Raw genomic sequence first — 26003 nt, 5'->3', positions numbered from 1 at the left:
GCCTTGGTTCTGGGATCTGTGAGTGCTCAGAAGATTTTCATTTCATTTCTTTTTCTTTTTTCGTCATTGAGACAGGGTCTCACTATGCAGCCCTGACAGCTCACAGGGAGCTGCTTGCCTCTGCCTCCTGAATGCTGGGATTAAAGGCCTGTGCCACCGTGTCAGGCTTCAGAAGTTTTTTTTTCTCCTTCTTCTTTACTTTTTATTCATAATCATAAACTTAATCTGCAATCCAGCTAGACTTGGAGGGGAATGAGGAAAATATGGAACCCAAAGAACTTCAGTGAGAGCAGAGATCACAGGGTACCCCAAGCAAATGGGACGGAGTGCCCTCCTGAGCTACAGAAGGAATGGTCTGCTGGGTAAGATGCCCACAAGTCAAAAGGATTAGAGTTGTCCACAGTTGGAAATCGTGATCTTCCTGCTGGTCTTGCCATTCCTGGACCCCAAAATCTCCATGGCTTCCACCATGTTCGTGCCTTTTTTCACCTTCCCGAAGACCACGTGCTTGCCAGCCAGCCACTCAGTGTTGGCAGTGCAGATAAAAAACTGGGGACAGTTTGTGTTTGGTCCAGCATTTGCCATGCACAAGATGCCAGGACCTGTGTGCTTCAGGATGAAGTTCTCATCCTCAAATTGCTCCCCATAGACGGACCTGCCGCCGGTGCCACTGTGGCGTGTGAAGTCACCACCCTGGCACATGAATCCTGGAATAATTCTGTGAAAGGAGGAACCCTTATATCCAAGTCCTTTCTCTCCAGTGCTCAGAGGACAGAAGTTTTCTGCTCTCTTTGGAACTTTGTAAACAGCTCAAAGGAGACATGGCCTAAGGGCTGGCCATTGGCCTCAGTGTCAAAGAACATGGTGGAGTTGACCATGGCTGCAGCAAAAGACGGCAGGGGACACCGGCGTCAACAAAGCCGCTTCAGAAGTTCTGATGAACCACTTCAGGCTTGTGAAGGGTCGTAGTGGCCTGTCTGCTAGTGGCCGGCTCTATGAGAGGGAGGGCTCCTTGCTAATAAAATACCTGAGAATGCCGCACATGAGGAGTTTCTCACAGGCCTCAGGCCCAGGGAGCAGATGCCATGTTCATTGTTACTCAGTGTCTATGTAACGGCTGATAACTGACACAGCAGCCAAGGCTCTCAGCCCCATGTGGGCAGTTACATTTCATTCATTCATTCATTCATTCATTCATTCATTCATTCATTCATTCTCTCTTTAAGGCAAGGCCTCACACTGTGATCTGGGCTAGGCTGGAATTCACTATGTAGCTCAGGCTGGTCTTGAACTTGCAGCAATCATCTTGCTTTAGTTTCCACAGTGCTGGGATTACAGGTATGGCCACTGTTTTTAAAGTCGGATTTGATTGCCAGTACTTAAAGAGCATGTGGCCTGTACCTTCCACCTCTGAAGCTCAGGGCTGGGCAGGGAAGGGACTCTTCTCAGTGGTATTGCCTGAGCCCCTTTGGGGGAAGCGCAGATTGTCTAGTTGTCACAGTCCCCACCACTCCCTATTGTCTCCTCCCTAAGCTTCTGGCTCTTGCTCTTTACTAGGTCCTGTGAGCCAGTGTCCTAGAGCAAAACTCTGTTCTCTTGGCCTTCCTTGAAACCTCTAACTCACAGCACCCCCCTGGCTGGTAATTATGGAACTTCAGGGAGTTCTGAGAGAGAAAGAGACAGAGAGAGACACGCACAGAAACTCAGAGGAGAGGAAGAGACAGAGAGAGACACAGAGATACACAGGAGAGACAGAGGAAAGAGAAAGGAAAGGAGAGAGGGAGACAGAGGCAGAGAGAGTTGTCCATGATGCGAATCTAATGATTATTACTTAGGGCGGGATGGGACTCAGAATTTGGAGGCTGTTGGGGGAAGAATTGTTTTCTCTTTTGCACAAAGAAACAGGTAGAGAGGAAGAAAAGGAAAGACATCAGGGGAGAAGCAAGGAGCCCCCAAGCTCAAATGCTGGTTGGAGGTCAGAGAGGAGCTGGGAAAAGCACAGGAAGATGCCCCCTCTTCCCTAGATCTTCAGTTCACTCTGCCCTACCTGCAGCTGTGCCCTGCCAGCTTTCTGTGCAGTCTGCATGGGGCCGAAGGACTGCGTGAGGTTGGCTGTTATGTGAAGCTGCTGGCAGAGGCTGTGAGAGCCTGCCCCAGGACCTGGCTCAGGATATCCAGGTCATGGAATTGGGGTGACTGAGTAGGAAGCCAGGTTAAAACAAAATGAACCTAGGTTTTTTTTTGTTTTTTTTTTTTTTTTTTGTTTTTGTTTTTTTAGAAAAAGCTAGACTTAAGAAAATTATTTTTGAGCACATAGAAAGAGGCCATGCAGTGGTTTATTGCTGTCTTTTAAAATTACATTTATTTTACTTGCTGCGCTTATACGGTCTGGGTGTGGAGGTGAGATTCAGTTCACTCCTATGATGTGGGTCCTGGGGATCAGGTCTTCAGGCTGGGCAGCAAGCATCACTGCCCACTGAATGATCTCACCCCCCCTTTGATGGCATGGTGCTTCTGTGGATGCCGCTCAGGTCTGGCCCCTGGCCTGGTTTAGGGGCTGCTAGGCTCAGTCAGGGACTCCGTGAATGTGTTCAGCAGGGCAGCCAGCAGACCCAGGCCTAGCACGGCCACAGCTACTAGTGCCACATCCCACAACACCCCCGAGTAGGCCCAGGATGGTGGCAGCTTCCAGCCACAGCTGCCCAGCTCATAGCCTGTCAGTTGGCCCAGCGGGCGCCTGGTGGCCAAGTCTGGGCTGGCGCAGTACACTTGTAGCAGGGCCTCGGGCATGCGGTCTTCCAGCCAGAGGCGCAGGTAGGTGAGGCTGCAGTCACAGTGCCAAGGGTTGTGTGTCACGCTGAGGTTCCACAGCTGAGGCATGTGGTCGAAGGCTCCTGGAGGCACTGAACGGAGGCTGTTGTTGGCCAGTAGGAGCTGGCGGGTGTGGGCTGGCAGCTCAGGCAGGGCTGTGAGGCCCCGCCCTTCGCAGTTCACCTTTAACCCCATGGTTTCCAAGGCCTGGCAGGTGCAGGGCCTGGGGCAGGCCTCGGTGGCTGTGGCCACAGGCCAGAGCAGAAACAGGAGCCCCCACATAGCCATCCAGCAGACAGGCTGTGGGCAGAGCAAAGAGATCCTGTCAGCCTACAGGATACCTCTGCTGGACGGTGTGTGGACCCTCTCTCCAGGCTTCTGCAGGCTGCAGGGTGCAGTCCAAGAAGTGTGGTGGAGAGGAACAGGGTCTTCCAGTGGCAGCCCAGAGGGGAATTCACAGACCTGTCTAGAAAGCAGCTCAGCTAGGCTAATGCCCAGAACTGGGAAATGAAGGTTCAGGGAGGGAAAGTGCTTGTTCGGGTTCACCCAGAAGTCCATGGCAGAATACAAAGTCAGAAAAATGCCTCATGACCTCACGGTTCAGCCTGGCTTCCCACTTTCCCTCCTCCCGGCTTAGGACTAGGTAGTGATTCCTCTTCTCAAGCCCTTGCTCTCCTACCAGGGCCCAACTCTCAGGAGTGTTCACGGAATGACTCACGAGTCTTGATTCAGCCTAGTTGCTGGTTGACATCTTAGAGCCAGCGTGCTCCCACGTTCCGTCTTTTAGGAGAGACAGGAGCATCCCCTCTCTTTCCGCCAACTCAGCTGGAGTGGACGCCAGGCAGGAAGTCACGCTGGAAACAAGGAGACCACTTACCTGTGAGGCCTTGGCTGGAGCACACCTTCTATGGGTTGGTGCTCTCGTGGTTTAGGCTGTGGTGGTGGTGTGTGCGAGCTGCAGGAGCTGGCAGTGCTGGCTGCTGCTCAAGGGGAGGAAGGAAATGATGAAAATAGCCTGTCTTATCCCCTAACTATAGCCCTGAGAGCCCGTCTCGGAGGCAGGAGGCGCCCAGGGTCCTAGGGCCTTGGACACAGAAATGCAGGCCAACCCTGCTTTAAGGGAGGAAACCACACACATTCAGTGTGGTGGGTCTGTGGACCAATCAAGGCGCCCTCTGCCTGGTACGAGGAGTTGGCTTCCTGGAGGAGAAGGGTGATGGGTGGCTGTCAGTTATCCTCCTTTATAAATGTGGGAGGTGGCCCTGGTGCTGCTAACCTCCCTAAGACGTGGTGGGGAGCACAGGGGCTGCCTGCTTATAGTCCTCCATCCCTCTGACGACGGTGAGGGAGGCTCCTTTCAGTCCACCGTGTCTTTAGCACCTGTTGGGCCCTTCTCCTGTTTCTAATAGAGATGCGGGTTTGCAGGGCTGAACCTCTCAGAGGCAGGGCCCAACTGCCACCAAAGAACAATATTTATCTCATATTTACTTTCATTGCTTCTTCCCATCACTGTACTGTGATGTCATTTTCCACTCCTGTTAGCAACTGTAATGTTTTCCTTACAAGATAAACGTGGTTTCAGTTTAATTAGTGTTTTTGATATTACAAGATATTAATCAAAATCAGGCCTAATGGTAAAATATGATCATTGTGCAATTAAAACTCAAATGTGAGCATTTTTAAAACAAATCATAAAAATCCCACAATTATGAATACTAACCAAGCCAGTTGATAGTTGGCAGATGACAGAGTTCATGAGCACAGAAGGGAGGGGGCCGGTGAAGCCTGGGCTCCTGGGACTGCGGGAGGAAGGATGGACCACCGAGAAGAGGAAGAGATCCCTGGATAACACCCTGTGGCCGTGGCTGGTGTTGGCCGAGATCAACAAACACAGTAGAAGGATCCTGCCTGAGGGTTTGGAGAGGTTCAGGCAGGTTAGGGCTGGAGAGGGCAACTGAGGCTAGGAGCAGCAGTGCCACCATCTAAGGTACCCTGGCTCCTGTCCAGCAGGGCAGCCGTCAGGCCAGCAGGGACAGAGGCTGCCAACATGTGCTGCTGCTTCCTAACCAGCCTTCATGGTGCAGAAGTTCTGCTGGCTGAAGTCAGGGCGGAGGCTGGCTGCTCCTCCTGCCCTTGCACAGGCTCCCACCTCCATCACCAGCCTCCCCGTACACAGACCTACCGACTTGGACGAGGGTGGGTCTTCCTCTAGGCTGTAGGGGCCATGTGTGCTCTTCACAGCATCTGTCCGCTTCTGCTTTCAGTACAGGGGCCGGATGTACACAGAATTCTCACTGGCTGAGCTCTGGTTCCCCAGGGCCAGCTAGGTGTCCCTGCCCCTGAGGTCATGCCTGCCTGGAGCCTATTTTCAAGTGCTCGTGAGGACTCAGTTCCTGGTTGGCGCCATCCTCTGTAGAGCCTTTCCTCTCTTTATGGCAGCGCCTTGGGCATCAGGAACCTTCACCATCCAGCCCGTCTTCAGGGCAGCTGGTTCCTGTGCTCATGGCCAGGCTTATGTGGCCCATGTCTCATCTATTTGGGATTCTAAGACTTCCTGATTTTTAGCAGGTAACAGTTATGGCAGTAGCAACAAGAAAAAACCATAAGCCTCCTCAAATGATTTATTTTTTCTTGAGGAAAAAAATCGTAATGTTCAAAAGACTAGGAAGAAGAAAATTAAAAATTTCTCCATTTCCAACATGAAATACAAATACCTTTGGGGGTTGGTGTTAGGGTTCAACTCAGCACAGAGTGCTTGCCTGTGCAAGGTGCTGCCTTTGGAGCCCCAGAGGCACACATATAACCACATAGAAGTTTTTTTTTTTTTCCCTTGGCAAAATAGGATCCTCCAGGGCCCATTCTCTCCTGGACTATCTGGTTTCCACTGTGACTAAACCCACATCCAGGGTATCTGTCAAGGAGGCTCATGGCTGTGTGGGTGTGGCTTCCTTAAGAAATCCTCTTATCTCCTTTGCACAGGGCCTTTGTGGTGCTGAGAGGATCACAGATGTTCCCTCCTCCCTGGGGCTCTGGAACTGTGGATGAGCACTGTTAAGATTACAAACAAGTATTGCTAAAAACTGTCAGAACTGTTGTTCAGCTTTTATAAGATGCCATAGTAAATATTCTTCTAATGTTCTTTACAAATTATAAAAGCTGTCAAGAGCTGTTAGGCCTTTACTCTTCTTTTCTTTTTGCCTTCTTTAAGACAGGTTTCTCTGTGTGGTCCTGGCTGTCCCGGAACTTGCTTTGTAGACCAGGCTGGCTTTGAATTTAGAGATCCACTCGCCTTTGCCTCCAGGGGTGTGGGCTTGATCTTGACAGTCTTGGGCTGAGGACTGTCACCCCCGTGGCTTAGCTCTGCTTTTGTGGTTGGCCTGGGCTGCTCTCACAGCAGTCCTGCTAAGCTGCACGCTGACTGAATGGATGCCACGAGGAAGCTGCAAGCAAGCACAGCCGCTTTCTGCCAAAACACAACTCCAGCTTTCACTAGTCCCTGTGAACTCTAGTAACCATTTTTACCCAGGTCAGAGAAAAAAACTGGCCTCAAACTCTCTGGGTAGTTGAGGAAGATCTCAAACTCCTGATCCTCTGGCGTCTACTTCTCAGTTGCTGGGATTATAGGCGTTCCCACTATGTCCTGCTCAAAGACGTAATTCTTATTTTTGTTCTCACCCCCCTCCTCTTATCCCTCTTCAGGATTACTTTGACTATTCTGGATCTTTTATAGCATTGTATATTTTTAACAACATTTCATGTTTATGAGTGTTTCGCCTGTATGTATGCCTGCACACCACATGCAGGAAGGGCCCACATAGTTCAAAGAGGATGTCAGGGCCGTGGAAATGGCGTTACAGATGGCTATGAGCCACCACGTGAATGCTGGAAAGCTAACCCTGTGGCCCCTGGGAGGGCAGCCAGTGTTCTTCTTCCGGCACAGTATTTTTGTTTTGAATAATTATCATTAACATATGGACTGTTACCTTTTTAACGCAGAGTAGTTTTTTTGTTATTATAGCAATATATAAAAATGTAACTAAATGTTTATAAACAAACTATATATGATGATTGATGGTATTATTTTAGGCTTGAGAGTAAACTTTTTTTTTGTTTTGCTTTGTTTTTTGAGACAGGGTTTCTTTGTGTAGCCCTGGCTAGCCTAGAACTCCATGTAGACCAGGTTGGCCTGGAATTTAACAGAACCCGAGTGCTGGGATTAAAGGGCTGGCGTCGTGCCAAGCTCGGGATTGGCACTATGCTCGACAGCATGCGCTCTTGACTGGTGAGCCACCTCCCCAGCCCGTTTATTTGATTTATTTTTTGAGACAAGGTTTCACGTAGCTCAAGCTGGCCTTGAACGTGCTGTATAGCCAAGGATGAGCCTGAGTTTCTGATTCTCCTGCCTCCACCCTCAAAGTGCAGGGATCCTCACTGTGCGTCGCTGTGCCTAGCTAAACAACTGGCACGTTCCACTTTACCTAAGATCTGTTTATAAAGGGCACGCATGAAGAGTTATCACCGTGTTGCTGTTTGCAGGGCACACAAGAGGGGGGACGACCTTGAAGCTGATGAATTTTTCACAACTGAGGTACAGTGGGGTCTGTCCAGCCGGTGCTGGAGGGATGGTGGTGAGCATGTGGGGTTTGCAGCCACAGTTCCTGCTGGTGGCGACGCACAGGCTGCCTTTACTTCCTGTGTGGTCCACCAGGAGGCACTCACAGCAAAACAATAGCACTAGCGTTACACACAGCGATTTGCTGTATTTACTACCAAAGTCAGCATGGTGAGAGCCGAGCCCTCAGCAGTCACCTGCTTCAAACCTCTGCAAAGACGTGGACCCTGATCGCAGAAGCTTAGTCCCTCACGCAGAGAGGAGGAAACTCTCATGGGGTGAAGAATAAACAGGTTATTGAAATTAAAGATTAAGTTTAAAAAATATGTAAATGCGTGCGTGTGTGTGAGGTGTCTGGTATGTACACACGTGAGTGTGGTTTTCTAGGCACACACTCAGAGGCCGGAGAAGGATGTTGAGTGCCCGGCTCTACAGCTTTCTGCCTTATTCCTTTGACACAGGATTTCTTACTGAACCCAGAGCTAGGCTGGCAGTTAGATGCCTGAGGGGCACCCCACCCTTGGTGGGGTTACGGCCAAGCCTGCCTTGTATGTGAGCTCTGGGGTCTGAACTCAGGTGCTGCAATTGCTCTTAGCCACAGAGCTTATTTGGCCTTTGTTCTGGATGCTGAGTTAATTTTTCCTGACGTTAGAATCAGCTTCACCAAACTTCCATTAAGGACTGAGGTTTTTATTTTTATTTTTTAAGCCAAGGCCTCGCTATGTAGCCCTGGCTGGCTTGGAACTCACTATGTGAATTGCCCAGTTGGCCTCCAACTCATAGAAATCTCTCTGTCCTGGCCTTCCAAGTGCAGGCATAAAAGTCATGTGCTACCATGGCTAGCTTCACTGCTGACTGAGGGCCTGAGGCTGTTCGGGAACCCTCCAGGCTTTTGGTGCCAGACCGAAACTGCTGAGACCCCCAGCGCTGTGGGCTGAGCAGCTGTGGGGTTCTCAGCTTTTCAGGTGCCAGTCAACTGTAAGCCGATTTAGCAAATTTTCTCTCTCTTATATAATATACATACATACATACATACATATCTATCTAATCTGTCTGTCTCTCTGTCTGTCCATCCATCCTTCCTATGTGTTTTGTTCCTGTAGAGAACCCTGACTGATATGGAAGCCCTCACTTAACCCACAACAACTCCTTCAAGCATCCTTCTAAACTACTTGGAAAGTTATGAGCAGTTCCAGGTCAGAGGTCTTCTATGCTTTTCCACGCTACCTTTTTTTTTGTAATTTTTTTTTTTTCAAATCTTCAACTTTACTTTTTTTCTTTTTCTTGAGACAGGGTTTCTCTACACAGCCCTGGATGTCCTAGAACTCTCTGTGTAGACCAGGCTGGCCTCTGTCTAACTCAGAGAGATCTGCCTGCTTCTGTCTCTGGAGTATTGGGATTAAAGGTGTGAACCACCATGCCTGTCTGAATCTTCACTGAATTCATCTATGAGTTGTAAAATCGCTTAAAATGCAATAGTTAGTATTATCCTTGTGTAAAACCACATTAACTACGTAGATAATTTAATGTCTTCCTTCCTGATTTGAATGCATTTCTTTCTTCTTCTTGCCTAAATGTTCTTGGTAAGACTTCCTGTACTATATTAAGCAGGAGGAAAAGATAGCTTTGTCAGCCTTAGAGGAAATGCTTCAGCTTGTTCCTGTTGGTGCTACATTGTCTGTGTGTTTCTTCTGTACCTAATTTGTTGAGAGTTTTTTTTTTTAATCATGAAGCAATGTTAAATTTTATCATTCTGCTGTATCTATTGAGATGATCTATATATGGGTTTGTCCTTTGTTGTGTAGAGTTGTATCGTGTTTCTTGGTTTGCATGTGCCAAACCGTCCTCGAATCTCTGGTAAACACACCATCTGATTGGGCACCCCCCCCCCCCTTTTAAGTGCTTCATTATGTAACCCAGGCTAGCCTCAAACTCTTCATCTTCCCTAACACTGAGATTCCAGGTGTGGGATAGCATAGCAGGCTGCATGGTCCTTTTGTGTATGTTTTATTAAGAGATTTTGCATCTTTGTTCCTTAGGGATACGATGTCACAGTTTTTATTTTTTTTCTTTTTTAAAAATCATTTTTGGGTTGGGGTATCAGAGTAATGCTAGCTTTGTGAGAAGAGCAGCAGAATTCATTCCATTTCCTTTTTTTTGGGGAGGGGGATTATCCTCATTGGAAAAATTAAGATTGTCTAAATGTTTCCTGGAAAGTTTGGATGGAAGAAATTTTAGTTCCAGCTTTGCTTTCTTTATTCCTTGCTGTTCTGGAGTTTATCCTTTTTTTTTTTTTTTTTTCGAGATAGGGTTTCTTTGTGTAACCTTGACTATCCTGGACTCACTTTGTAGACCAGGCTGCTCCCAAACTCAGAGATCCACCTGCCTCTGTCTCCCCAAGTACTGGGATCACAGGCCTGTGCCACCAAGCCTGGTTGAGTTTACCCATTTTTAAGAATGTACTTAATCGCTTTACAGCTTGATCCCAGGAGTTTATCCATTTCTTTTGGGTTTTCTAGGTTTTCAGGCCAAGCCAAGTCCTAGGAATCTCTGGGCTGGTCAGTGTCCTAACCTTGCAGTTGTTTGCTGCCTCTAGAAAGGTGAGGTAGGTGATCCCAGCACTTGGGAGGCAGAGACAGATGGATCTCTATGAGTTGGAGGCCAGCCTGGTCAACACAGTGAAACCCAATCATAAACAAACCTCTGCCAGTCTCACATTTGCTTTCTCAGGGATGTGATGTTTGCAAAGCTCCCACGTCCCAGGAGCCTGTGCCTTTCTCAGCAGCAAACGTGTTCAATTCAGAGAAAACTGCTGTACTAGGCACACCTGAAACCACAGAGCTTGGGAAGCTGGGGCAGGGGAATTGAGAGTTGAAGGTCATCTGAATCACAAAACAAAACCCACCTCAAAAAGCAAATCAGTGAAACATATAAACTTATACAGGTATAAGTTTAAAAATAGAGCAGGTTCTCAGTGTGTGTGGGGAGGAGGAATGACATGAGTCCTAAGGCCCCCTGGGGTTGAACCTGAGCTCACACCTCAGGCGGGGAGGGCTGGAAAGCTTGCCCTCTTTGCTTCTGTGCAGCACAGAGTTGTGCCCCACCTAGTGGCGACAGTGTACAGTTACTTTCGTTGTTTGGAGGGTGTTAAGGGGAGGAAAGCAATTTAAGGTCAGTGGAGTATTTTTGCCAGAAGGTGAAAGAAGGACATTGCTTAGAATTTCCCAGAAAACATTTTGAACGGGTTACAGACGGCTTAGTACCATTCCAAAATTCCAGACAAGCACTTCTAGAAAAGGAGTCAGAGCAGGGAACCGGGACATCTGCTCTCACCCAGTCGTGTGTGTGTGTTTTCCTGAACTGCTGTGGAAACCAGCGTTCGCCCTGTTTCTCCAGCTTATCCAATGTGCCGCCTTTCACTGGGTGTCTCAAGTTCTGGGTAAAATTTTTTTTTTCTGAATTTTGAAACAAATTCATCTTTGAATTGTGCTTTCTGAGTGGAGGGGCACTGGGTATGGGTGGGGTGGGCGTCTGGAGTCTCAGTGCACACATGGGTCCCTCATCTGTGACCTCCCCCCTCCCCGGCCCCTCCCCCTGCATCCTATCCCTGTCCCAGCTCCGCCCCGGTTTACTGTATCTGATGTGAACTAGAAGCATCAGGCCAGAGCAGGAGTGCACCATGCATTTCTCTTCTCCCGGTGTCTTCTGGCTCATGGGTGCCCCTCAGCTGGCTTCACGTCTCTAACATGTCAGGCCTCCCTCCCCACCACGTTAATGAAGCGTAAGCTTATCATGGGGAATGTGTTTGTTACCTACCACTGTGTACATAACACTACACCCTGAAGAAACAGCAGCTTCACGGCACCATTCGTTTGCTCTTATTGGTGGGCTTTGCAGGTCAGCAAGGCCTGTCTTTGCCGGAGAGTTCTAGAGAGCTGCAGTCAGGATCTCAGCAGGGCTGGGGTTGTCAGCGCTGGAAGGGTTGGCTGGGGCTGTGGAGTTGCTTCAGAGATGTGTGCCCGAGCTGATGGCTGGAGCCCTCGGTTCCTTGCTGGCTATGACTCAAGGCCCTCTGGAGAGCGCTGCCTGCATGTACTCAGGACGCTGTAGTGCTCATCTTTTAAATTAATTAATTCAGTTCACATCTTAATCGAAGGTCCCTCCCTCCTCTCCTCCCAGTCCACACTCCCTCCTGCATTCCTCCTCCCCTCTTCAGAACAGGAAAGCCCTGCGACCCAGACACCCCAGCTCTTTTCTTCCCATGAGGACTGAGTTTGTCTTCCTCCCCTGTGGCCTTGTAGGGAAGTCCCACCAGAAGGAAGTGGTCAGAAAGCATCACTCATTTTAAAAGCTCTCCTTTGTTTGGGGTGTTTGGGCCTCAACCTCCCAACCCTATGCAGGGAAGGTTAGTGGGGAGAGAGGGCCCCTTTACTTCTCCCAGCTGTTTAGGGCCAAGGGGCTCTTTTAGGGCTCTATACCAATCTCCGTCAACTGTAGATGCAGCCAGCAGCTCCTCCAAGCTGTTGAGCCCCGAAGAGTTTCTCTCCATCTGTCTGCTCCAAACTGCCACACTGTCTCTGCTCTCTGGTCTCCCCAAACTGCTGTACTCTACACGCCAACACCACATGGCCCTTCGCTTCCTCGGCTCTCATATTTATACTCTCAGAGTCCTAGACCACACCCCTCTCTGTGCCACACGTAGAAAGCCGTTACCAGCTGGCAAAGATCACACCCCGAATGGGCCAGTTAACAGGTGTGGACTATGACTCTACTAAAATCCCACACTTGGGATCAAAACAAAAACACATTTACATAACATACAAAAAACCCCCAAAACTTTCCTTACAGGACACAGTGGCCAAGAGAGCAAGGAAGGCACCACCAAGCCTTATGGCTGAGTCTGGGTTCCCATCAGCACCTCCCACTGCACTCTGCTTGTCAAATATGGCTCACACCTGACAGTCTTGCTCAAAGAAAGGAATTAGGTATTTCATTCTAGAGGAAGAGTGCCAAAGGCTTTGTGGATATGTTAAAAAGAGCCTCCCCCTCTCTGCCAGGATGGAACCTGGGACTTATTCGAACCAGGTACCTGTCACTGAGATCAAGAAATCAATAATTACAAGAAATCAAGAATTACTCAAATAATTACAAGGCCTCTATCAAGAAGACAGCGGTTTTCAGATGGGGTCTCAGGACTGAGAGGGTGAAGTCCACATGAGTTCCACACTTAACCAAGAAGCTATATGCAATTAGCACCCAGATGCAAAGGGAAATTTAATTTTCTCCAGAAGACTCTCACTGGGGATATTAACTACACTTCAGAGGAGGCCCCTTGCCCAGCAGTAGATGGCTAGAACCAAACTCAATGGTATTTTTGCAGAGTTTTTTTTTTCTTTGTTGTTGTTGTTCTTGTCGTATCGTCCTTTTGCCCGCATATTTTGGTTTTCATATTTTTTTTGGTTTGTATTTCTTGATTTTTTGTTATTTTGTTTTATTTGATTATTTTTGAAAAAGAGAAAGAAAGGGCATGAATTTGGGCTGGGGAAGACCTGGGAGGAGTTGAGGGAGGGGAAAAGCATGATCCGAATATACTGTATACATTTTTTTTCAAAGAAATCCTAGATTTTTTTTTTTAAATCCTATATTTTCACATTAAAAAATACTTTTAGAGTGCTTAATAGAACTTTGGTTAACCGATAAAATTAGTTTATACAATGCTGTAACAAGTAAGTTAATGTAGTTACAAGTGAAAAAGATTAATAAATTCATTTAACTTCTTTTCTAAGACATAGTTAGTATAAACTCCAACCATTACTTTGGTTTTGTGTATGAAAAATAGGAAACACTGGCTTTATTTTTCTAAGTTACCGAATGTGAAATTATTCTGTATCACCTTATTTAGAGAAGTAATGCTATTTTGGTGTTATTTTGTGTTTTTTAGACTTTCTACATTCTTTATCTGGCATTATTTATTGCACCAACATGGAAAATATAAGTGTGCAAATGAGTATGGCTACTTCATTTCACCTGCTTTGAAACTTCAGTCACTTAATGACCACACAGAGATGCCTACTTACTCATTTATCAAACCTCAGGCCTGGTATGCTCTCAGAAATGCATGGTATGTAAAATAATTGAAAAATACAAATTAATCTTTGGCTATATGTTATATTATCACATATACACGGAAAACCTTGAAACTCTCTGCTGTTTCTAGCCTCAGCACTTCCTGGGATGTGGGAAATTCGCCAGTGATCAGGTGTGTCCTGGGGGCTGGCCTGGGCTTACTCCGCAGGCTGGTGGAGGAGGACAGCGCTGGGGCTGGGGGCATCTCATGATAGAATCTCTATCTAAGGTGGAGATTCCGGAGTGTGCTATGTACTGTGTTCAGGAAAGGGCAGTAGCTTCAGGTTCAGGCTGGTCTAGCAACTGCAGGGTTCCCATGTGGGGGCTCTGAGAGAATGTGAGAGGCCTAAGGGAGGGGTAGCTGTCAGACCCAGTTTCGGAAGGAGCCTTGGCTGCCAGAGTTCTGAAGGAGTGAGAACAGTCAGTTTGTGGAGAGTGTTCAGACCGCAGAAGACAGTCCAACAGTGGTCAGGGGGGCCACAGAGGCTGGACTCATGGTGGTCTAGTTAACCATGGCAGCTGGTGGTCAGGGTGACCATGGCGGCTGGTCCAGTGACTGCCAACATTAGCCTCATGGTGGTCAGGTTGACCATGGAGGCTACTCTAGTTGTGGTCAAAGCTGGATTGACGATGGCTAGAATGACCATGGTGGCCCAAGGCTGGGCCGATGGGCTCAGCAGGAGATGAGGAAGGGGTTCGTGTGTGCAGGAGCTGTGGGTGCTGGTGCTGAGGGATTTCTCTGCAGGAGCTCACAGCCGACCAAGGCTTGGTGTAAGGCGTCCAGTATGGCCAAGATGCCATGTGTACCTTCTGAAGAGAAGCGAAAGGCAGAAAGGAGTCAGGGTGGATTTCTTCTTCACAGTGTCACTTCTCTCTTCCAGGTGGCTTGCCCATCACCTGCCCTGTATCACTGCCCAGCCCTGCCCAGCATTGCTCCTATGCCCCTTTCTAACTCCTGGTCCAACGGTTCTCAACCTGTGTTGATCCCTATTAGATACCTATTAGTATATCAGATAGTTCCACTGCGATTCGTTAGAGTAGCAAAATTGCGGTTATAGAGTAACAATGAAGTAATTCTATGGCTGGGGGTCAGCACAACGTGAGGCACTGCATTAAAGGGCCGCAGCGGCAGGAAGGTAGAGGACCGCTGGGCCACTGCCCTAGATACTCCCTGTCTTTGCTGACAATGGTTGTTTAAGTTTCTGTCAGTAAGTGAAGGGCCACCTATCAGGCTCCCGTGAGGCCGTGCAGGGCAGGGTCAGCTGCAGGGGACACAGTTGATGAAGCTCTGATGCTCTCAGCTTTGCCCGAGCAGCAGGGGCCACAGGGCCTGGAGCTTTAGGTGAACCCCAGGCACTTGCTGAGCTAGTTCTCGACTGTGTGAGGCCTCCTTTCTTAGAGGTCAGCTGTCAGAGTTGGGGCGTTTTAAACACAGAGGTGCTCTCCCGGTCCTGGCCCATACTAAGCTCAGTGAGCAGTGCCAGTCTGACTTGCCAGCAGGCAAACCCAGCCTTGTCTGCTGTGCCCAGGCTGTCTTCTGGTTGCCACACACTGCCTGTGACCTCTGCAGCTCTGTTCCTTTTAAATAGTACTGGGCTGCTTTCTGAAGTCTGTTCTGACTGTGGCCTGCAGGCATTCGGGGTGGGAACAGAGTGGCTGTCCCGCAGACAAGAGCTTAGAACAGAGCTGGAGTTTCTGGTTGGGATGCCCTACAGCCGCCATTCATTCTCTGTGAGGCACCCTTGCCTACCCTGTGAGGGGTTCCGGTCCAGGGCGTTCAGCACAATCTTCCCCAGGGCTCGTTTTGATATGTTCTTCGGGAGAGATGAGAGAGGCAGGATCAGATTGTGGCTGCTGGGTCCCCACTCCTCAGGCGGAGTGTAGGGACTCCCAGAGGCTTCTGTGAAGCTCCTGGGGGCAGGGACAGCAGCCGAACGTCTGCTCTCTGTGCTCCTCTTTATGCCTTCTTGTCCCCATCCTCCCTTCCTGGCCCCATCCTCCCTTTTTGACCCTCCTGCCCTTCCTTATTGCCCCTTCCGTCATCTCTTCCTGTCCCCACTCTCCATTCCTGCCTACCCATCCTCCTTTCTAGTTCTCTCATCTTGTCTTCCTACCTTGTACTCCCTCCCTGGCCACAGTGGTTTCTCAGAGACCAGGCTCCATTCCACCAAAGACCAGGACAGATGCACCTGGGGGAAACGGTGACTAAGTATTCTCTTCTGTTTGTTTGTTTTCTGACAGGGTTTTCTGTTTAACAGAGCCCTGGCTGTCCTGGACTTGCTTTGTAGCCCAGGCTGGCCTGGAACTCACAGAGAGCCACCTGCCTCTGCCTCCTGAGTGCTGGGATTAAAGGCGTGCCACCATGCCCACTGGTGACTGAGTATTCTTAAGCACTTGTTTGTCTGAACCCCCGAACAAGTCATTGATTGCACTGGAAAAGCAGCACGGAAAGGAAGAGCCAGAAAGAAGGTAGCCACGCCTGTAATCCTAGCACTCAGGAGGGGGAAGCAGGACCAAGATTGCCAGGCTAGCCTGGGCTATATAGCGAAACCCTCTCTTAAAAACAAGCAGCTAAAACAAAACAAAGGAAGCACTGCCACACCTTGCTGTCCCCAGGGCTGGCCTGGGCCTCAGCTAGCCTCGGGCTCATCCCCAGCTCTGTCTGCCTGCTGTGTAATACTGGGCCAGACCTGTGCAGCCCACGTCTCAGGCAGCCTGATGCACAGCAAAAAGAGCCCTCAGAACCCTGGAGACAAGGGTTTCTAGCCTGTTTGCACCCCGCACAGACAGTTTTAAACTGCCTAAACTGTTCAGTTGTTAGGTCAATGATTCCCTCCTGAGGCCACCGAGGGGTGGGTTATGGTGACAGATTACAAGGATGTGAAATCACCTTTAATCTTAGGGTAATCCACACGGCCAGTTTTCAGTTCTTTAAATACTGGATTTGCTTGCTAGTAGGTTTATTTTAGTTTATTTACTTAATATTATTGAGACAGGGTTTCACTGTGTGGCTCTGGCTGGCCTTGAACTCTCAGAGGTCCACCTGTCTCTACCTCCCAAGAGCCTAGATTAAAAGCCTGTTTGTTGTTTTGTTGTTGTTGTTCTGTTTTACTTTTGGTTGTTGTTGTTTTGTTTTAATTTAAATTGAGGTAGAGTGTGCTTGGCTGGAGTGGCAATCCTCCTGCCTCAGGCTCTCCAGTGCTGAGATTACAGGTACCACAGTGCCAAGTCTGTCAGTCTTTAATAATTTAAGATATTTTTATCTTAAACACCATGTTGTTAAATTTTGTGTGTGTGTGGTGTTTTGCTTGTGTCTATGTGTGTGTGTGTGCTGCATGACTACAGAGGCCATGAGAAGGGGCTGACTCTCTTGGATCTGGAGTTACAGTTGGTTGTGAGCTGCCATAGAGGTTCTGGGAATTGAACCCTGGTCCTCTGCCAGTACAGCGAGTGATCTTTTGTTGTTACTTTTGCTTTTTTGAGGCAAAGTCTCTCTACACAGTGCTGGCTGTCCGGAAATGTGCAGTGAGTGTTCTTAACCCCTGGGGTATCTCCCCAGCACTGCGGCCATGTTTAAAAGACATGTTAGTTTAAATTCTTTCTTGTATTCATCCTTGTTTGGTTTTCAAAAGAGTTTATTTATTTAGTTATTGTATTCATGTGCATATGTGTGAGCATGTGTGCCATGGCTGGTCTTCTTCACCTCTTCCCTGGTTCTGGGAATAGAACTCAGGTGGCCAGGCTTATACAGCGAATGGCTTTACCTGACGAGCCTTCTTGCTAGCCAGCTCTAGGCTATGATCACAGTTACATCAGTCTCCTAAAACAATCTGGAATGTTCCCTCTTCTCTAGGTGGCTTAGAGAAGGTGGCCAGAGGGCCACCATTCTATATCTGTCAGTGGAGGCCCTGCTGACTATAGGAACCAGAGCCCTGGGCCTGCCACACCAGCCTCCTGTCACCTTCAGCCTCAGCCTCTCTGGCTCCCCTGCTCCAGCTCACCCCTCCCCCACCATTCCCTTTAGGATCCCCCGTGTTCCAACCAGGTCCCGGAGCCTTTGCAGGAGTTGTAGCACATCCACCAGCTTCTCCTCCAGCAGCGACAGCCGTACCCGCTCTGTCTCCACCATCTGCAGCTCCAGCCTCAGATGTTCACTCTCCATCATTTGCTGTGGTTCCTCCTGGGGGAACGGGGCTCAGTATAGTCCCTACACCCCCTCCCTGTGATAGGCAGCCATGCAGATAGCCTCCCTGAGGCCAGGGAAGCTAAGTGCCGGCTCCAGACTGCACAGTGGGCAGGACAGCGAGCACACACACACATTTTGCTCTCTAGTCTAATGACTCCATTCTCTCTTTTCCTTTCTACCTCTTGGTTTCTTTTCTTCTTTGATGGATCTGTGTTGGCAGTAGAAACCCATATGACTGGCTTACACAGAAGGAACATACTTCAGGTTAGGGTCCCTGACTGAAAGGACATTTGAGGCATCTGTCCACCTTCCCTCGGCAGTGTGACCGGGAGTGCTACCTGGAGCCCAGCGTGGACGACAGGGGAAAGGTCTTATACTCACGTCCTAAATCAGGCATGTGATGTGACAGGCATCCCTTAGTACCAGGGTGCTCAGGATTCCCTCTGGCTTTGGGCAGGAGTAAAAAAGTTCCACAGTAGGCAGGACTAGGGGCTAACCCGTTCTGGGGCTTTCCTGCTTCATCACCTTGACATTTACTTAGAAAAGTAACAGCTGTGTCTTTCCCTGGGTGCTCCCTGACTACCAGTTCAAGCCTCACATCTCTCGGCGGCCCTTCCCTGAGGACAGCAGCTCTCTCCTTCAGGGGAGATCCCGGGTAGCAGGATCTTAGGGAAACGCACTGGGGTGAGAATAGAGATGCAGCCTGAAACACGGCAGATGAGCCTAGAATCCCAGGGGACTTGACCAGGCAGCAGCAATTGGAGCTGAGTTGTCTAGAGCTCACTACCCACACCCACACACAATTGACACATGCACACAGGCACTGTTACAAGTGTGGAAACCGAGGCATGGAGATGCTGAAGAATCCTGACAAGGTCACACAGGTACTGCAGCTGGGACAGAAGCCGGGCAGCCTGCTCTAGTGTGTACTGTGGGGCTCTGCTCTGACCTGGGACTTTTCACTCCTGTGGCTTAGCTTCCACCCATGGCCCAGAGTACACGGAGGAGATCCTGCGGGCAGAGCCGTACGGTGACAGGGAAGCCTGGATGTCATGTGTCCGGGGAGAAGTCAGGAGGGACTTCACCTTTGTCTACCTTGGTCCTTACAAAAAACACATGACCTGTAGGAACCTGGTGTTTGCCGTTACTCATCAGCCACTTCCCTGTCCTTTCTCACTGGAACATGACTAGTCCTGTTTTCATTGAACACTCACCGCTCAGTGGCTGAATCTAGCCTGGTTCTAGTATCACAGACAGAGACCGAGACCTTTAAATTAAATTCTTAAAACTCCATCCTTGATGATCCCTAGATTTTTCAGTCTGTGACTCAGGCTGAGGTTTCAGAGAGGAAACCACACCTCCTGAGTTCCGTTCACACCTCTGTGACAGCAAGTCCCTCCAGCTGTGCGACCTGGGATCTTAGGGCCCTGCTGACCTCCTCCTCCGGTGTCCCCAGGGTCTCTGTGCTGCAGCCCAGGGTCTGCAGCTGCTCCCCGAGCCTGGTGACATGGGTCTCTAGCTCTAGGGCGCAGATGTTCTCAGCTCCGTCACAGCGGCCAAAGGCAGCCTTGGCCTTCTGGGCTGTCTGGTCGTCACACCTGCAGGAAAGGGGAGACCATGACTGCAGGGACCCCCTCCCCTCCCCAGCTGTCCTGCTACTCTAGTCTTCCCAAGCAGATGTCATGGAGCCTGCCTGCTCAGCATTTGCTATGGCTCTTTGGCTTCTCAGAGGAACAGCCCGAGGTGTCCCCCACAACCTTCCTAACACCCTCTCACCCACTTCACTCAACCTGCCCCAAGCCAAGGGACTCCCCAGACCCTCCATCATGGCCCAGAGCCTGTGTCTGCTGCTCCTTCCTGGACCGTTCTCACGCCAAATTGCCTCCATGTCTCCTCGCACCTACCTTGTCTTCCTTTCTTTCCTCCCTAGAGGGTCCAGGACAACAGGGCAGCCATCTGTTTATTGTTTTGTCAGTGCCTCTAATTATTTTGCGTGGCGCACAGGCAGGTAGAGAACAAGTGCTAAGTACGAATACAAACGATGGGGGACACAGCCACCCCAGAAAGCCAGCCACACTCTACAGTGTTTTTAATGGTGCTGTCCCTGAAGGCATCATCTTACACCCTGGCCCTAAGTCCTCATGAAGACAGCACTAAAGGCCCATCTTCCTCTTTGAAACAAGGAGACTGGAGCCCAGAAAAGAACAGGCAATCTGAGATACCCCCGGAGACTGAGCCCATTTTCATTATCCTCTAAGATGGTACAAGGATGATACCAGTGGGTACCTGAGAAAAAAAAAACCAGCCCAGGGCCAGGCTGGGGAAGAGGAGGGCTTTGAACGGTGTTGTAGGAAGTGATGGATATCTCAAAAGTGACAGGGATGAAGCTGGTCATGGGACAGCAATCAAGAGAGTGATGGCTGGTGGGAACTAAATTCACCCATGCTCTTGAGGGTCTTTCCATTTCATCCTTGCAGTTGGTGGGATGTTTTCTGTTTCTGAGCTCTGACTACCAGGATGGTCTGTCAGGGGCCAAGTGTGGCTGTGCTCTAGAATTGTCAGCTTCTCATGTTGACGTATGTGTGAAGGGCCTGCAAGGTGAAGCTGCCTTTCTGGGGCTCTGTGCATTTTGATTTCCCCTGGCAGCCCTGGGCTATCCAGGCACTTACCTACTCAGGTAGCCTGGAGGTTGCCTCAGGGATACCTCGACATGGGCCGGTGGGGGCCTTGACCTTTCCTGCCACCTCTCTTCCTCCTCTTCCTCAGAGGCAGCCTGGCCTTCCACAGAGCGGAACAGCTGCTCAGCCTCTGCTGGGAAAACATATCAACTAGGGACTGGAGACCCAGTGTCAGGACCATCCAGCCCTCTTCAGGACACATGAAATGCGGCACTGGTGACACTGGGACAATGTCCCCTTCCTGTTACTGACCCAGTCCCCGGGAGAACTGCATGAGATCCCTGAGACACAGCTCTGCTTCCTTCTGCTTCCTTAGGTGACACATGAGAACCCATTTCTGGTGTCATAGTTGAGCATCAGTTCTACTTCAGGATATGTGACCTGGATTGGGGAAGTGGATAGGGCTTTGTGGGGTGTTGGTATTAGGTCAGAAAGACTTTCAGTTCGCAGTTTGGGGGGGGGCTGTAGAAGAAGAGGTATCCAATATGTGGCCTGTGGTCCCCACCTCTGCTGAGCCTTGATGAACCCGTCCTGTCTGGAGTGGGTGATGGCAGCTTTCCTGACCTACTGCCCAGCCAAAGTCCTTGTCCCCAGGAGCAGACCAGGGTCTACTACAGACCCTTTTCTCCTCCACCCGTTGGGCTGTGCCAATCAGAGAAGTCCCCTCCAGCCACAGTGAAGGTTCCAGAAGACCTGGGAACCCTCAGAAGACACTGTAGGAATCAGTGACGAGTATGACCAATGGTCAGATGAGGGCTGACGTTCCAGTTCTGGGCTCAGGGACCAGGATGTGGGCTGGAGCCAGAGAGGGAATGTCTGCTGAGACTAAGCTCAGGGTAGGGGGAACAGGCCTGGCACTGGAGGTGGCCACAGATCTATGGACTCAAGTTATGAGAGCCCATACTTTCCTTTTAACCTGAAAAATTTGTGCTGCCTGGTATGACACACAGACTTCCCTACTTGAAGCGGTATTTAAAACCAAAATGTGACCTTATCTTACGGGGGAGCTGGGAAGCCCTGCTGACCAGCATCAGGGAGCTCTGGCTCTGGCCTGCCATTGCCTTCACCTGGTGTCCCCCATGGGTTCTCAGGGCCCCACTGTCTGGTTGGGCCATACAGAACCTCTGTGAGGACTTTCATGACGGTGTTCCTAATATTGACAGCATATTTCCCTCCCTTGACTCCTCCTCCCCTGTCCCTCATCTGCATTGTCCTGGTGCGGGAGGCAGGAGGGGCTAGCGGAAGGGCTCAGAGACCGAGAGTGAGGGATGGAGACCCAGTAGGTGGCACACTAGGGAGGTGAGCAGCCTAATTCCCAAGGTCGGGTTCTTGTGGAGACACCAGAAGATAATCTTTTGAGGTCCTGGAAGCCAGCCTGAGTATCAGGGTAGCATTTTGTCTGGAGGCTGAAGGTGGCTCTCGTGCTTTAGCCTCTGAGAACAGGGATGAGGCATGGCCTCCCTGACCGTGGGCCCGGCAGCAGGCTGTATGTGGGGACTGACCTTCATCTGTGTCTCTGCTCCTTAAGCTGGTCTCTGAGCGCTGGGATCCCTCCGGAGTGGTGTGCCCATCTTTGGTTCCTCTAGCTGTAGGTTCACCATTCCTGTTTCCTAGCTGTGGACTGGCTTGTTGGGGCTTTAGGAGCTGAGGTCCTTCTGACCTGTGGATAGGGAAGAGATGTGTTTTGAGACATGGGGCCACCTCACCCATCTCTTATTCTGCACAGGTAAGCCATCTTGGTCTACCACCATTGTCCTGGCAAAGTCAGTCTCCCATACACCAGAAAGAATGGGAAGATAGGTCCCAGTTTTCTTGGCCAATAGGGAACAGACGTGAAACGCAATTTTAGAGCATGGGATGCAGGCACTGAGACAGATTTCCTCCTGTATAATAACCACAAGAAAGGAGGTGCCCTTTCTGCTTTTGGACACAGCCGTGTGGTGATGCTGACCTCGGGTTGAGGCAGTCATATTGTGACCATGGGCGAGTGTCTGAGAGAACGCTCCAGTGGCTGGGGAAGAGACTCAGCATCTTTAGAGACTGAGCTAACAGGTCCTGCAGCTGCCTGATTCTGGACCTAACAGAGCTGACATAAAAAGATTTATTTTTATTTTATGTCTACGAATGTTTTGCCTGCATCTATAGCTGTGTACCACATGGATTCCTGTGCCCAGGCAAGCCAGAAGAGGGCATAGAAGCCCCTGAAGCTGGAGTTACAAGTAGTTATAAACCACCCTGTGGGGCCTGGGAACTGAACCTGGGTCCTCTGCAAGAGCAGCCAGTGCGCCTAATGCCGCACCATCTCTCTAGTGCCAGAGAAACTTTTCAAAATTAATTTGTTTCTGGATATTCTGCCGGCACACATGTCTGCAGACCACATGTGCACCGTGTGGGGACTGGGAACTGAGCCTGATTCCTCTGGAGAGCAGCCAGTGCTCTCAAAGGCTGAGACGGCCCCCAAGTCCTAGGTGGGTGATGGTGGCACACACCTTTAATCCCAGCACTCAGGGAGGCAGAGGCAGGGGGATCTCTGAGTTTCAGGTCAGCTTGGTCTACAGAATGAGTTCCAGGACAGCCAGGGCTACACAGAGAAACCTTGTCTCAAAAAAAATAAAGAACAACAAAAAAATTTTTTTTACATGTTTCATTGTTTTTTTTTATTTTATTTTATTTTTAAGAGATAGTCTTGCTCCACAAGGAGCAAATATATCTGGGCACAGGGGTCTTTTCTGAGACTGACACTCCACCAAGGACCATGTATGGATATAACCTAGAACCTCTGCTTGGATGAAGCCTGTGGTAGCTCAGTAACCAATTGGTTTTTCCATAGTAAGGGGTACAGGGACTATTTCTGACAGGAACTCAATGGCAGGCTCTTTGACCTCCCCACCCCCCAAGGGAGAAGCAGTCCTGCTAGGCCACAGCAGAGGACTTTGCAGCCAGTCCTGAAGATACCTGATAAAACAGGGTCAGACGAAAGGGGAGGAGGTCCTCCCCTATCAGTGGACTTGGAAAGGGGCAGGGAGGAGATGAGGGAGGAGGGTGGGATTGGGAGGGAATGAGGGAATGGGATACAGCTGATACAGAGTTAATAAAAGGTAACTAATAATAAAAAAAATAAAAAATTAAAAAAAAAGAGACAGTCTTGCTATTGTAGTCCATATTGGGATTACAGGCACATGCTACCATGCCCAGATAGACTCACAGACTTTTTTCTTTTTCCACCATGCTCTCACAATTATTTATTTATTTGTTTGTTTGTTTATTTATTTACTATGTATTCAGTGTTCACCCTTTTCTGGCACGCATGTGTACATGCTGACAGAACACTGACAGAATACATACTTTTAATTACTTTCTATTTCTTGGCCAACAAAAGCCTTTAACTGAGGAATCTCCCCTCTCTGTTTTTCTTTCCCAACAGTGTTTTGAACATTTGTTTTCCATGTCCCCATGGTTTTACAAGGTCAGATAGTAGAGGAAAAAAAGTTCTGGCATAAAATAAACATGTTTATTAATGAGCTGGCAGCTCTTATTAAGCAGAGACGCCCCTGTGTCCCACTAACTTCTTCAGCATGCCAACACTGTCATGCCAGCATTTCTGTCACAGCCCAAGACTGCAGCTGTTAGTTTCTTCTCTTGTTGCTGTGACAGAAGAGCTAGCAGGAGCGGCTCACAGGATGATGCATTTTGCCTCAGCAGTTGAGGAGCTACAGTTCGACCTGGAGAGGGGAGAGGAGGGCGCCTCGGGGCTGCTGTGTTGGTGGGGGTGTGAGGCAACTGTCTTGTGTCTCATGGACCAGGAAGCAGCACCTGGGAAGGAAAGGGGCTGGGCCACACCCCAGAATTCCTGTTCCTACTGTTGTGGTAAAACACCATGACTGAAAGCAACTTGGGGAGGAAACGGTTTGTTTCAACTCACAGCTTGGAGTCCTTCATCCAGAGAAGTCAGGGCAGGAGCTCCAGGCAGGAACCTGGAAGCAGGAGCTGATGCAGAGGCCACGGAGGAGTGCTGCTTACTCACTGGCTCATCATGACTTGCTCAGCCTGCCCCCCCCCACCCCTTTTTGGTTTTTCTGAGACAGGGTTTCTCTGTGTAGCCTTGGCTGTCCTGGACTAACTATATAGACCAGGCTGGCCTCGAACTCACAGAGATGTGCCTGCCTCTGACTCGCTGAGTTTGGGGATTATAGGGGTGCACTTCCATGCCCAGCTTCAGCCTATTTTCTTACATCACTCAGGATCATCTGCCCAGGTGTGGCACCACCCACAATGACTTGGACCCTCCCACATCAATTGTTACGTAAGAGTGTGCAGCATAGGCTTGTAACAGGCAAAGCTGGTGAGGACATTTTCTCAGCTGAGATTCCCTCTTCACAAACTACTCTAGTCATGTCAAGTTGACCCAGAACCAGAGATCACACCTACACACCTCCGCATCACATGCTAATGTCTTCACCTCCCTCAAGTCCCATAACCTCTGAGACATCTGAGGACTGCGTCATGAGTCTGTGGGGACATTTCACATTTCAACCACACCAATCAGTAATGCTTCAGAGAAGGCCTCACCGAAGGGAAAGGAGGCCCTGGAGGGACACAGCGTAGCCATTGTTGGCTTCAGGGGACTATAGGCCACATACATGGATGTGGGAAGAGGTCATGGTGATGGAGTAAGGTAAGGACAAACTTTGGACTTTTCCAAGAACCTCAGGATGGGCACAGAGGCAGAACCCTTTTCTGCGGGTCCCATGTGGCTCTTGCCTGCTAACTTGGGTTTAACTGAGTCCTCCATGGTTGACACAGCTGCACGTCCCCGTGTTAAGACACTAAGAGACACGCTGTACTTCCCTGGCCTGTGTTCTCTTGGGGACCCCTACTTCACTGGGTACCACTCTCTTTTGGGATCCTCAGTGGAGTGAGGGTGTTTCTGGGGGACACCAGGATGCCTGTGGCCTTGTTGGAGCCTCCCCAGTGGCTAGATGGACCAGGGAAATGAGCTCTACTCTGGAGACCCAAATCCTCTGTGTGGCTGGCTGTCCCCTCCAGCTGGCCACAGCCACACCCCTCCTGGAAGTCCAGTGAGCCTCTGATAGCTTCCATGTTGCAGTTCATGGCTACATCTGGCTTAAACAGTCTGACCGGAGCCAGATGTTGCAGTTTCTCCCTTCTATCCTAGAAGCTCCCAGCTTCCTCTGACAGACTGCCCCCTTCTTGGTTCTGTGATGCCAAGAGGCCGCAGAAGCTGCCAGTATCCTGCAGGACCATGGCTTTGCTGTGCCAACCCTGCAGCTCTCATATCCCCATCCCCTGAGCTGCCTCATTTCATTTTCCCACTTGTTTACCAGTGAACAATGATGGGGCCCTACCCAGGGTTGGACATTTGGGGGGGCGGTCCTATGATGAAATGAGATAACGGAGTGCCTGCCTTCACTAATGTTTGGGGTGAATTTAGGGGGCATCCAGATGAACAGGGAGACTGCATATGCAGCTAAGCATCTACTTCAATGCCTCCTAAAAATAGCGAGCACGATTTTATTATCATTTAAATTTTATAACAGTAACATGGCTTCCTTTTTAGAATAACTTAAGC

The 26003-nt window shown here is 49.7% G+C and overlaps 2 protein-coding genes and 1 pseudogene across 4 annotated transcripts in view; all 3 read right to left on the bottom strand.

Moving 5' to 3' along the window:
• Positions 1-302: 302 nt before the first annotated feature.
• Positions 303-878, bottom strand: LOC129684319 (peptidyl-prolyl cis-trans isomerase A-like; annotated as a pseudogene).
• A 1471-nt stretch (positions 879-2349) lies between these two features.
• Gp9 (glycoprotein IX platelet) lies at positions 2350-3739 on the bottom strand. Of its 2 annotated transcripts, none has more exons than XM_055617436.1 (2): positions 3689-3739; positions 2350-3111 (listed from the first exon to the last, which is right to left on the bottom strand). In XM_055617436.1, exon 2 carries the CDS (start codon positions 3097-3099, stop codon positions 2551-2553), a length of 549 nt encoding a protein of 182 aa, XP_055473411.1. In that variant the 5' UTR covers positions 3100-3111; positions 3689-3739; the 3' UTR covers positions 2350-2550. The 2 variants fall into 2 exon arrangements, with proteins under 2 accessions (XP_055473411.1, XP_055473410.1); XM_055617435.1 differs by lacking the exon at positions 3689-3739 and adding an exon at positions 3530-3578.
• Positions 3740-12643: 8904 nt separating this feature from the next.
• Positions 12644-26003, bottom strand: part of Efcc1 (EF-hand and coiled-coil domain containing 1) — a 29629-nt gene continuing 16269 nt past the window's right edge. Inside the window, exons 3-9 of one of the 2 annotated variants that reach the window (XM_055617429.1) lie at positions 21916-22073; positions 20405-20543; positions 19171-19333; positions 17592-17729; positions 15664-15738; positions 15300-15363; positions 12644-14359 (exon numbers count right to left, since the gene is read on the bottom strand). In XM_055617429.1, the coding sequence (XP_055473404.1) occupies positions 14223-14359; positions 15300-15363; positions 15664-15738; positions 17592-17729; positions 19171-19333; positions 20405-20543; positions 21916-22073 (874 nt within the window). In that variant the 3' untranslated portion in view covers positions 12644-14222. The remainder of the gene's footprint in view (positions 14360-15299; positions 15364-15663; positions 15739-17591; positions 17730-19170; positions 19334-20404; positions 20544-21915; positions 22074-26003) is intronic. The other variant, XM_055617430.1, reaches the window with a different exon arrangement.

Source organism: Psammomys obesus, unplaced genomic scaffold (assembly GCF_907164565.1).
Source record: "Psammomys obesus unplaced genomic scaffold, mPsaObe1.curated_primary_1811, whole genome shotgun sequence".
NCBI classification, from domain to species: domain Eukaryota; kingdom Metazoa; phylum Chordata; class Mammalia; order Rodentia; family Muridae; genus Psammomys; species Psammomys obesus.
Note: the sequence above shows the minus strand (reverse complement) of the source record. Positions and strands in the feature narration are given on the sequence as shown.